The sequence below is a fragment of the Nelumbo lutea genome, chromosome 6, assembly GCF_056320005.1.
Source record: "Nelumbo lutea isolate HS-2025 chromosome 6, American lotus-T2T, whole genome shotgun sequence".
In the NCBI taxonomy this organism is placed as follows: domain Eukaryota; kingdom Viridiplantae; phylum Streptophyta; class Magnoliopsida; order Proteales; family Nelumbonaceae; genus Nelumbo; species Nelumbo lutea.
Genome location: NC_142689.1, coordinates 56,225,749 through 56,239,165, shown reverse-complemented (window position 1 = coordinate 56,239,165; position 13,417 = coordinate 56,225,749). Strand labels below are relative to the sequence as shown.

General features: G+C 42.9%; 1 protein-coding gene across 4 annotated transcripts in view; it reads left to right on the top strand.

Moving 5' to 3' along the window:
• Positions 1-1,051, top strand: part of LOC148848980 (5'-3' exoribonuclease 3-like) — a 63,117-nt gene extending 62,066 nt beyond the window's left edge. For all 4 annotated transcript variants that reach the window (XM_088949736.1, XM_088949733.1, XM_088949735.1 and 1 more), the window contains one exon: positions 193-1,051. In XM_088949736.1, coding sequence (XP_088805862.1) covers positions 193-847 — 655 coding nt within the window. In that variant the 3' untranslated portion in view covers positions 848-1,051. The remainder of the gene's footprint in view (positions 1-192) is intronic.
• Positions 1,052-13,417: the final 12,366 nt, after the last annotated feature.

The window sequence follows — 13,417 nt, the reverse complement described above, 5'->3', positions numbered from 1 at the left end:
GAGAAGAGGGTACAGGGTAGAAATTTTCACCCTAATTAATTAGAATTTTTTGAGTTATTAAGTTGGTTGTCAAACTTGGAGAAGTGTCATCTGATGGTTGTGTTTTTTTTGTTTTGGGACTACAGAAATTTGCTTTTGGCGGAGTATTACTAGTAATGACTTGATTCACATTTTTTTTTTCTGTTTTTTCAGGAAAAATACACCGGGATCCATTTCTGGTCAACATCTTGGGGAGGCCGCACGTCGGCTTGTTATTAACAGCTTACAGTCGAAGATGGAACAGAACGGGGGTCACCACAGATACAATGCACCAACTTATGCTGCAGGTGGTGCATCCCAAAATGGTAGATATCACAATCAGGAATATCACAGAACAGCACCACCTATGGCCGACTACCCTGCTGATAGATATGCTGCTGCCACCACCGTCCAAAGTAGACCAGATCATGGGTACAGGCAGCAGTATGCTTCATCAGCTCCCCAACCCCACCACCAATATGAAAGATGGACAGATCCTCAATATAGAAGTAATTGGAGGCCAGCCCGTGACTACCCACCTGGTCCATTCCAACATAGTGGGAGGCCTCAGTATCCTCCCAGACCCGTGGTACCTGTACCCCCAGTAGCTGGACCTCCTGTTCATCCTGGGGGTGGTGGATATGGTCACTGGGGTTACCAAGCATATGAAGCTACTGCCCACAATCAATGGGGAGGTGTTCGGGGTGCTCCACCTAATCACGGAGAGGTTATTGGAGGGCACGGTCATCCACAGCCATCAGGCAATCGTTATTCAGCCTTGGATAGGGGAAGTAGGCGGCCACCTTCCTCTGGGTACAACCGCCACTAACTTTATTTGGTTGCATAAATGTTGTACAATAGCTGCAACTTAGAATTTCGGTTTATTTCATTTCCTAATTTTAGGTTTGATGTAGTTCCCCCCATTTATTTGGCTGTTTTGTTGTATTCTTAGTTATAAATGCCAGGAACATAGCTGTAATAAAATTGTGAAAGCAATTAAGTAGACATCACCAATTCACCATTTTAAGTGCAATTCCAAATTCTGATAGCATGGTCGAGATAGAAGCCGTAGCATGTAATTTAATGGGGCCTTGTAAAAGTTGAAGGCATCTTGGCCAATGGCATTAGAGAGGATGACTACCATTGCTTTCTACTGGATATGTTCTCTATCTTTTGTGTTTATTTATTTATTATTCATGCTATGTGAATGGGTTAGTCGGTGGGGTCTAGCCCTCCCACAAACCCCAATCCGCTGTGCCCGTCAGAGATGTTTACGAGCAAACTAGCAGGATCCAAGGTTCGATCTGTTTTATTTTTTTTATTTTTATTTTTATTTTTTATATAGGGTAAATTACAAAGACCCCTCCATACCATGGGGTACTATGCCCGTGAGACAAAAACCCTTTTACGTTAATTTTTCGTTGAAATTTGCAGTTACAATATTTTTTAATCCCTATACTGGCCTTATAATAAGAAAAGCACTGTTCATCTTTCTCGGTTTCATATGCGTCGCTGGTGGAATCGGCCTGCTCATCGGCAAAGGTAAAGAGGTGGATTGAGATGAAGCAGAGACGGTGCTGTTGCAACGTCCGGCTGAAACCAGTCATCGGAAATGGTAGTAAGCTTTGCCGAGAGGGGAAATTGGAAACAGTAGGTCAGTAGCCAATGGTTTCATTTCCAACCGGCGAAGAGAGCAGCAAAAATTCCGAACGTCTCTCACCGTGCTGCTGCAACTTCCAGCTGAAACCAGTCATCAGAAACGGTAGCAAGCCTTGCCGAGAGAGGGGAAATCGGAAACGCGAGCCAATGGTTTCGTTTCCAACCGACGAAAAGAGCAGCAAGAATTCCAAACGTCTCTCATGGTGCTGCTGCAACTTCCGGCTGAAACCAGTCATCGGAAATGGTAGCAAGCTTTGCCAAAAGAGGGGAATTCGGAAATAGTAGCCAATGGTTTCATTTCCAACCGGTGAAGAGAGCAGCAAAAATTCCAAATGTTGCCTAAGAGATCCGAACTCCCGCAGGGAAACCCCATGTACCTAGTAGGCACACGCCTTAACCAGTCGGACAAAGCGACGATCGATTTCAAAGCTAGTATCAATCCAACAAAACTGAAAAGCGTATCGCCTTTTCTGGCTTTCTTTCTGACGGTTTCAGTTTCCGCCGTGCAGAGGATTCACTTTCAAGAATTATTTTTCAGCGCCCCCAATTTGTTTACCAATAAAAATTTCTTACAATTTATTAGTTCAGGAAGCAAATACTATTTCTGGTCTATCGTTCAAACTAAATGAGAAAGATGAGTGAAAAAACCTCCATTCGTTTTACACAAGTGTGCTCCTTACCTTTGGAATGCTATCCCCATTCCCAAGGGAAAATAATAGGTAATAGGTTTTAAGAGAAAAAGGAAAAAAAAAAAAACAAAATAGAAAAAGTTTAATAGGGTATTTTTGTAATTTAATGTATTCCATCATACGACTTAACGTCAAGAGGGGGGGGTATTTGTCTCATGGTCATGGTACAGGGGGTCTTTGTCACAAAACAAAGTACAAGGGGGTCTTTGTAATTTACCCTTTTATTTATTTTGAAACTGGTATAGGGGGGCTGATTTAAGGCAGGTCTACTAATGTCTGAACCACTTGCTGACTTGAAACCCCCATGTAGGGGCATATCGAGAAGGCTTTGATCCTTGGCAGGATTGCCGATTATCTTTTTATAATCCCTGGGATCCGCTGATTCCCACGCTATGTAAAAAACTAAGGTCTTGCTTGGTGCATCTTTCCGCACGAGCTGTTGGTAGCTTGCTTTTCAGTCTTCCGTTTTGTTGGAGGAAGATCCTTCCACCAAAAGACCAAGCCCTGAAAAGATGCAAGAAGCTCGATTAGAGCTTATTTTGAGTAGTAATGGAGCTTCTTGCCTTTTATTGCCTGTTCAAGTCTTGTCTTTGTGTGGAAAGATGCACTTCCAACCAAATGGTTTGTGGTTGCCAAGATCTTTATGTAAAAGCTCATGCTCCCCGTCGGAAGGCAGCTCAGACATCGGATTGCTACTTGGCTGGGTTGAACTGCAAGAAGAAGAATTAGAGGTTCTATTGTACTTTACTCGGTGTGGGTACTTCAATACTTTAGTGTAGGAGATTGTAGAGAGTTGATTGCTAGAGAGTAATAGCAAGTGAGAACTAAATTGTGTGTGTCTTATGAGGCAGGATGTGATACCTTTATATAGAAAACTGTCGTGGGCCTCACGAAGCATGTTCGAGATCACCGACCTGTCTAACTTGGAGTCCATTCTGCACCTGAATATGGACTCTGTGTAAGATGATAAGGCTTCTTCAGGTCCATCCTGAAGGGTTGAGAGATCCATCACATGGACGCCCAAAGATTGCGGAATAAGGGGCGAATTTCAAAAATTTTTTTCTCCCTTCAACTAGGAATCACATTCCCAATTTAGAAAGTCACATTTTCAAGGATAAATCTTGAACCTTGAACTGAACCAGATCTGAACCAAAAGGAATGGGAGAGAATGATACCTGATACGGAGAAGCAATATCTCCCAACGAAGGTGTTCACGCCCAAGGAAGGATCCAAAGACTGCTCCCACTGAAGATGGTGTAGTGCAGGATGGAGCAGAATCAGGAGTGTTCTTCCCCAAGAACTCTGTCCTTTTCAAGAAACAACAGGATGGAACGTGAGCACAGCTTCCTTTTCAATCCTTTCTCAAAGAATTGATGTCAAGATCCAATCTTGACTTCTCCCACAACTGGAGATCGAACTGGGAAACAGGGCGGCAAGAGCAGGGAGGCGACAAGAGAGTATTCGCAGGGTGCAAAATTCTCTCTTCTTGATTTCAGCACTAAAGAGGATCTGATGTATTTCTTGTTCTCTCTCAAGGCTGCCGCCCCCTCCTTCCTTTTGTTAACTTGAAAAGATCAGCTCCTAATCCCATTAGGAGGTGCTTATCCAAATCATATTTGGATCAGCCTTCTCTTCTAGTGATAAGGAAAAACCCTTATCTTATCTGCAGATTAGATTAGCTTTATCCTAATCTTATTAGGAGGTTTCTAGATCTGAATCACATTCAGATCTGGACTCTCTGAGTGGATAGGATGAAGACCCTATCCTAACTGCTAATCCATCTCAGAATTCGCCCCTTTAATTTACTAAATTAATAGCCCAGTTCGAAATGGGCTTTAGGCCCATTAAGCTTATGTGCTCACTTAACCTTCCTAACTGCTGCCCAGTTGGGCTTCCTTGTATGGCGTGGGACCCAAGCATTGATCTACACATCAGGCACATGGGTTTGGCCCAGCCTTTGTTACAAGGCCTGGTCGAATACACTGTTAAGACAGTGCACCCCCTGAAACCCATCGAATGGGCTCTATGGGCCCAACACTTACCCTAAGTGGTCCCTGGGCCAAGCCACCTTGTAACACCCAGGGACTGTGGGCAGATGCAAGATTAGCCCATCAGGTATTATCCTCAATGGTCTTACACTTAACCTCTCAGCCCATAATGATCATACACTGCCCGACAAGAGAGGACCTCTCCCTCGACTGTAAGGAACAGTGTTGCACTCTCCACTTATATGGATCCCGGGAATTAAAACCCTTTTGCAAACATTTTAGAAACCATAATATATATACTTTTATATCTCATATAAAATATACTTTGCAAAACAAATCTCAACGGTTGAAATCGGCTGCCGACAGTCTTGGTTTCCAACAGTGAGAGTGCATCCCCGATCATTACCTTTGTCCGACAAAGGGGCTGATCCTGTCACTATGATCACCCACTCAGATGAATTCTCGGATTGTCCCAACATACCCAGGTTTTGACCCCCACTAAGGATCTCACTGAATGGTACATCAAAGACAGCCCGATGCGACACCTAGTGCAGTATCATAATCGAGTCTAGGGGTCGGGTGTAACTTTCCAGTTTTGCCCATCAATCTCCAAGGTCCAGGGCAATACTGGAAATCTGGTCCAGTTCAAAGATTCAATTAATCTCACACTGTATGTGCCTAGGGTCTCACCCGGGTAACTGAGACAAGCCACCCCAACCGACTTGGTGGCACCACAGTGTCAGCCTTGTCAGGATAGGTCTCCCCAGACCGACCCACTGGCTGTGAACATTCTAAACTAACACGAGTCTCAATAAGTGTCCAGTTTAAGGGTATTACACAGAAACATACCAAGGGAACATGAATTAAATATGTACTTTTATTCATTTACAATAAACTCATAAAGTACATCAATTTTGATTGAAGCTAAGGGCATACAAAACTGTCTAACAGCTCCCACTTGCACTTAGGTCCAATCAGGTACTAGCCGGAGTCCCATGCTTTCCACGTGTTTCTCAAACACTTTCTGTGTCAGTGGCTTAGTCAATGGGTCTACCACATTCTCCGCTGATGCTACCTCTTGCTATCATCTTCCCGTAGGTCCAGTGTTGTCATACAACAATGGAATGGGTGATGTGCTGAATTTCAAATTCATGAATGAACACCTTCATTCATAAGGCAGCATCACTTACGGTAATGCGCTTGGCTTGGGTTGTGGACTATTAATTTGCAACTTAGGACCCCTGTTTGTTGACACTTAGGAAACAACACACGATCCTATCATGAAAATATATCCAGATGTAGACTTTCTATCATCTGGGTTTGACTGGAAATCGACATCTGTATACCCTTGGATCTGTAGTGAGCTACTGTCGAATACTAGACAAAACTCTTTTGTCCTTCGAAAGTACTTTAGTATGTTTTTCACAGCAGTACAATGCTCCTGCCCTGAGTTGGCCTGAAATCTGCTTACTACACTCACTGCCTGAGCTATGTTAGGACGAGTGCACAGCATGGCATACATGATGCTCCCTACGACAGAGGCATAGGGAACGTCTTTCATGCCATCAATCTCCTCAGAAGTCTTGGGAGACATCTTCTTGGAGAGAGTGACTCCGTGCCTGAAAGGAACATTTCCTTTCTTGGAGTTTTCCATGCTGTATCTTTTGACTATTTTGTCAATGTAGGCAGATTGGGATAATCCTATTATCCACTTCGATCTATCTCTATAGAGTCGAAGACAGAGTATATAGGAGGCTTCTCCAAGATCTTTCATGGAGAATTGCTGTGATAACCATACTTTCACCATAGTTAACATTCTACATCATTCCCAATGAGTAGAATGTCATCTACATACAGAACCAAGAAGGTAACCTTATGTCCACTGTACTTCCTGTAGACATAGGGTTCATCCGGATTTTGCTCGAAGTCAAACGATTTGATGATAGAGTCAAAACGGATGTTCCAACTTCTAGAAGCTTGCTTGAGTCCATAAATGGATCTATTAAGTTTACATACCATGTTTTCCTGACTTGCAGCAATGAAGCCTTGCGGCTGCTGCATATAGATATCTTCAGTAAGATCTCCATTCAGGAATGCAGTTTTGACATCCATTTGCCAAATCTCATAATCATAGTATGCTGCTACAGCTAGCAGGACCCTAATGGATTTAAGCATGGCCACAGGCGAAAAGGTTTCCTCATAATCGATGCCCTTTTTCTGAGTGTACCCTTTCGCTACCATACGAGCCTTGAAGGTCTCAACCTTACCATCGGGGCCCTTCTTCCTCTTATAAATCCATTTGCAACCGATTGCTTTTACCCCGGAGGGCGGATCTACTAGAGTCCAGACTCCATTGGTCTCCATTGAGTCCATCTCTGCTCTCATGGCCTCCACCCACTTCTGGGAATCTATGTCCAACATAGCTTCCGTGTAAGTCACGGGATCCTCCTCACTAGTCAAGGTTTCCACCAGGTAACTATCCTGGTCATAACCATAACGGACTGGTGGCCTGGATACCCGAGTGGATTTTCTAGGTTGGTCACTACCTGGAACTTGTGGGACATCTCCCACTGCTCCTGAGCTCTCCTCATCAAGAACAACTTCCTGACGATGGGTGTCTAGGATATAGTCGGTTTCCAAGAATTGCGCATTACGACTGCAGAACACTTTCTGCTCACTTGGGTCATAGAATAGGTAACCTACAGAGCCTTTTGAGTTGCCTACAAATAGGCAACGACTGGTCTTGGATTCCAACTTGTCTCACTCGTTCTCTTAACGTGTGCTGGACAACCCCAAATCTTCAAGTGTCTGACACTTGGTTTCTTTCCGGTCCAAAGTTCATATGGAGTATTCGGAACCGATTTGGTTGGAACCCGATTCAGCACATAAATTGCAGTCTCTAATGCGTAACCCCAAAAGGATGTGGGTAACTCTAAGTGTATGAGAAGCGACTGGACCATATCCAATAAGGTCCTATTCCTCCTCTCCGAAACACCATTAAGATGTGGTGTAGCAGGAGGAGCTAATTGTGATACTATTCCATTGTCCTTTAAGTAGTCCCTGAATTCATCAGAGAGATACTCGCCACCTCGATCTGATCGAAGGGCCTTAATTTTTCTCCCTAACTGTTTCTCGAACTCTTTGAACTTTTCAAAGGATTCAGACTTGTGTCTCATTAGGTACACGTAACCGTATCGTGAAAAATCATCTATGAAGGTGATGAAATACATGTGTTGATTTCGTGTCCTAACACTCAGGGGACCACATACATCAGTATGTATTAGGTCAAGTGTGCCCGTACATCTTTCAGGCTTACCGTTAAATGGCCGTTTCGTCATCTTGCCTTGTAGGCAAGGCTCACAAGTGGGAAGATCTTCTACAGTTAGAAAATCCAAAGGACTATCCTTTACCAGCCTTGTGATTCGGGCAACACCGATGTGGCCAAGTCGATAATGCCACAGACACGTGGGATTAACTGTATCACGAGCTCTCTTCTTAGGGATTTCAGCCGACGTTGTTTCGGCTATGTTAGTTTCTAGAGAAGGATGTAGAACATAGAGACCATTTTCCAGTTCCCCGTATGCGATGAATCTATTGTTTCTTTTAACAGTAATCGTATTACTAAAGAAGACAGAATAACCATCTGCACACAGTTTTGAGATAGAAATCAAATTTCTCCTTAAATTTTGTACATAAAGACAGTCTTTCAGTACAATTATTCCTTCTCTAAAAATTAATTCCACGGTTCCTATGGCCGCGGCTGCTACAGTTGCAGTAGTCCCCAAGAAGAGTGTGACTTCTCCTTTACTCATCCTTCTGCTTACCTTGAACCCCTGTAGTGAGTTACAAGCATGAGTCGAAGCCCCAGAGTCAATACACCAGGAAGCAGAAGCTACCAACAAATTGGTTTCTATAACACAAGTTTCGAAGTTACCTTTCTTGGATTCCAGGTAGGCAGGACAATTCCTTTTCCAGTGGCCGGTCTTCTTGCAGAAGTGACAGGCATCCGATGCTTTGTCTTTCTTCTGCTTCTTGCTCTTGGTGGCTTTCTTCTGAGGCTTCTTTGCCTTCCTCTTTCTCTTGCCTGTCTTGCCAGCTTCAACAAGCATGGCTACAGGCTCATCCTTTCTAATCAGTTTCTCAGCTCTTTGCAACATATTGCTGAGCTCTTGTAAGCTGACATTCAGCTTGTTCATGTTATAGTTCATGATGAACGGATTAAAGGAAGGAGGCAAAGAGTTAAGGATAACATCTATCTGGGTAGCAAGGTCCAGCCCGGATCCTAGAGCCTCCAGTTCATTGATGTATCCCATCATCCGAAGACAATGGTCGTGAACTTGTTGACCCTTGGACATTTGTACGGTCATGAACTGTTTCAAGACCTTTTGTCGAGTAGAACGATTCTGCTCTTCATACATTGTCCTGGGACTATCCAATTTGTCTTTAGCAAGTTCGATCTAATCGAATTGCCTCTGTATCGGGTTGTCTAAGGAGGCAATGATGTAACACTGGGTAAGGGAGTTTTTCTCCTCCCATTCTTGATAGTCTCTCCTTCGGGCCTCAGAAGCCCTATCACCCGGACGCTCCGGGGCAGGATTCTTTGCCACTTTGTCCAGCATTTCAGAAGCTAGGACCAGCATAAGGTTCCTGTACCAGTCAGCATAGTTTGGGCCCTTCAACTTGTTGTCATCAAGCAGTTTTGCAAAAGATCCATTTGTCATTTTCTGATAAAAGAGCAAACATCAGTCCACAACCTAATTTGATTCATGTTCATTTCATAGATATGGATTTTAATCTACGATCCATTTCCATTTATTCATCTCTGAGATTTCCCTCCTTTCTCAGTGACGGAGACTACGGGTTGTCTCTGGAAATGTGGGAAATCACATAGGGTGCATGGAGCCAACTGTTTCAGCTGCAAAACCCCACGATCTTTCTGTGAAGGATCACATCCACTCATCATATGAATTTTCCCTTTGGCCTCTGTCAGACAAGGTTCAGATCCATTTTCAGGTAAACCTTTCTGTCCAGTGAGTGTTTACCCATCATATTCGTGAACGCCAAGGTATCGTGAGCGAGTTCCCATTTTCTGGTGAAGCCCCTCCCACATCGGTCTATGACGCCCCTATCATCTTATGAAACACTCAGACAAGCCCAATAGCAAATGGATAGCCCATTTTCTGGTGCGTTTCCTCATTATTGAAGGACCCATCCTCATGCTTATGATGGAAGGCCTTTGGAGAGTTCATCATATGAATCTCCCTATCACATGCACTCATATTAGCTGGAGGGAACAAAATTACGCCCAAGTTTGATTTAGGTCAAACTAAAGTGGCTCCCACTGACTTTCATAAAGACAGATTTCGGTGGGCCTTAAATCGGCTAGGGTTCCGCACTCAACCTCTTGATGTGGTGTGGGGTCCACCACTAAGGGAAGTCATCCAATGACCAAAAGGGACACCATGGCAATGATGTGCATTCAGCCATGGTGTGCGCAAGAGCCACTGTCGAATGAGCATGGGCCAAGTACTTATGGCCCATGTACGCAGCACATCACACATCCATACATCACATGCAGGGATAAATTGATCCAATCAATTAATTATCTGTAAGGCCCGTTGGAAGCCAGTTAAAATTCCATAATATTAACCATTAATATTATCTAGGTATATGGGCTGAATTAGGGTTACCCAGTTCGGCCCATATAGCTTTATCCTTTAAAATGGGCTTTTGTAGTTTTAACTATTTAAAACTGGGCCTTTACAGGCTGGGCCGAATTAACCATTTAATTAAATATCAATCCTTAGGCCCATTAGTGGGAAATTAGGGCTGACTTTCATCCTTGATTAAACCCTAGAATTGGTTCAAACAGTTTTGAACCAATCTTGGTTCGAATGGGTCTAGTGTTTGATTTTTAATTAAATCCTTAATTCAAGAAAATAATTTGAAATTAAATACTGATAAAAAGAAAAACAAGAATCAGTCAAACAGGGCTGTTTGCACAATCCTTCCAGCAAAACAGAGGTTAGATCATAGAAATGCAGTTTCACAAACTGCAAATCGCAGATAGCATTGCCCTTATCTGCGAAATCTCCTTCTCTGCGCCGCCATCTTCGATCCAAAATAAAATTAAATAGAAATCCTATTTCTATTAATAATTACATCAGATCGAATACCTATACATTGAGTCTAGAAAATAAAAAAAATATTTACAGACCCAAAATAAATCAAGAACTGCAAAATCGCAGGTTCCTTGCGCAAACCAAGAATTCGATCTCCTCTTGTATGAACAACCCATAAATCAAGAAAAATATAAAGAACAATTCTAAATAATAATCAGATTTATTTAAAATTAATTTCAGATTATTTGCCCATCTGATTTGGGAACAAATTTCCCAAAACCAAATCTGCGCAAATTTGGTAGAACGCCTTCTCCCTAATTGCGCAGGTTCAGATTTGAAACAGAATGGTTCAAGATTTGAACCTGTGGCTCTGATACCACTGAAGGGTTTAGAGATCCATCACATGGACGCCCAAAGATTGCGGAATAAGGGGCGAATTTCAAAAATTTTTCTCTCCCTTCAACTAGGAATCACATTCCCAATTTAGAAAATCACATTTTCAAGGATAAATCTTGAACCTTGAACTGAACCAGATCTGAACCAAAAGGAATGAGAGAGAATGATACCTGATACGGAGAAGCAATATCTTCCAACGAAGGTGTTCACGCCCAAGGAAGGATCCAAAGACTGCTCACACTGAAGATGGCGCAGTGCAGGATGGAGCAGAATCAGCAGTGTTCTTCCCCTAGAACTCTGTCCTTCTCAAGAAACAACAGGATGGAACGTGAGCACAGCTTCCTTTTCAATCCTTTCTCAAAGAATTGATGTCAAGATCCAATCTTGACTTCTCCCACAACTGGAGATCGAACTGGGAAACAGGGCGGCAAGAGCAGGGAGGCGACAAGAGAGTATTCGCAGGGTGCAAAATTCTCTCTTCTTGATTTCAGCACTAAAGAGGATCTAATGTATTTCTTGTTCTCTCTCAAGGCTGCCGCCCCCTCCTTCCTTTTGTTAACTTGAAAAGATCAGCTCCTAATCCCATTAGGAGGTGCTTATCCAAATCATATTTGGATCAGCCTTCTCTTCTAGTGATAAGGATAAACCCTTATCTTATCTGCAGATTAGATTAGCTTTATCCTAATCTTATTAGGAGGTTTCTAGATCTGAATCACATTCAGATCTGGACTCTCTGAGTGGATAGGATGAAGACCCTATCCTAACTGCTAATCCATCTCAGAATTCGCCCCTTTAATTTACTAAATTAATAGCCCAGTTCGAAATGGGCTTTAGGCCCATTAAGCTTATGTGCTCACTTAACCTTCCTAACTGCTGCCCAGTTGGGCTTCCTTGTATGGCGTGGGACCCAAGCATTGATCTACACATCAGGCACATGGGTTTGGCCCAGCCTTTGTTACAAGGCCTGGTCGAATACACTGTTAAGACAGTGCACCCCCTGAAACCCAACGAATGGGCTCTATGGGCCCAACACTTACCCTAAGTGGTCCCTGGGCCAAGCCACCTTGTAACACCCAGGGACTGTGGGCAGATGCAAGATTAGCCTATCAGGTATTATCCTCAATGGTCTTACACTTAACCTCTCAGCCCATAATGATCATACACTGCCCGACAAGAGAGGACCTCTCCCTCGACTGTAAGGAACAGTGTTGCACTCTCCACTTATATGGATCCCGGGAATTAAAACCCTTTTGCAAACATTTTAGAAACCATAATATATATACTTTTATATCTCATATAAAATATACTTTGCAAAACAAATCTCAACGGTTGAAATCGGCTGCCGACAGTCTTGGTTTCCAACAGTGAGAGTGCATCCCCGATCATTAACTTTGTCCGACAAAGGGGCTGATCCTGTCACTATGATCACCCACTCAGATGAATTCTCGGATTGTCCCAACATACCCAGGTTTTGACCCCCACTAAGGATCTCACTGAATGGTACATCAAAGATAGCCCGATGCGACACCTAGTGCAGTATCATAATCGAGTCTAGGGGTCGGGTGTAACTTTCCAGTTTTGCCCATCAATCTCCAAGGTCCAGGGCAATACTGGAAATCTGGTCCAGTTCAAAGATTCAATTAATCTCACACTGTATGTGCCTAGGGTCTCACCCGGGTAACTGAGACAAGCCACCCCAACCGACTTGGTGGCACCACAGTGTCAGCCTTGTCAGGATAGGTCTCCCCAGACCGACCCACTGGCTGTGAACATTCTAAACTAACACGAGTCTCAATAAGTGTCCAGTTTAAGGGTATTACACAGAAACATACCAAGGGAACATGAATTAAATATGTACTTTTATTCATTTACAATAAACTCATAAAGTACATCAATTTTGATTGAAGCTAAGGGCATACAAAACTGTCTAACAGCTCCCACTTGCACTTAGGTCCAATCAGGTACTAGCCGGAGTCCCATGCTTTCCACGTGTTTCTCAAACACTTTCTGTGTCAGTGGCTTAGTCAATGGGTCTACCACATTCTCCGCTGATGCTACCTCTTGCTATCATCTTCCCGTAGGTCCAGTGTTGTCATACAACAATGGAATGGGTGATGTGCTGAATTTCAAATTCATGAATGAACACCTTCATTCATAAGGCAGCATCACTTACGGTAATGAACACCTTCTACAGGAATAATCTAATTCTAATTTCTCTTACTTCTTTTCTTCTTTTCAATGGTTTAATTAATTCCAATTTTACATTTTTTAAATTTGATTTGCGGGATCCCACTTCACAATTCCAACTAATGTGATTTATATCACTCATAATAATCACTTCAAGAGAAGATGTACCAAGTAAAATGTATATAAAAAAAAATGAGGAAAATGGTGAAAACATCCTCTGAAGCGAAACAAGGATATTACGTACCATCGATATACAGGGGTTGTGAAGAGAGTCTCAGTAGTTAACTAGTTATGTAACTCCAGCCAGGTTAATCCTCTATGTTGATTTCAGATTCAAATTAAGCTATTAATTGCTTAA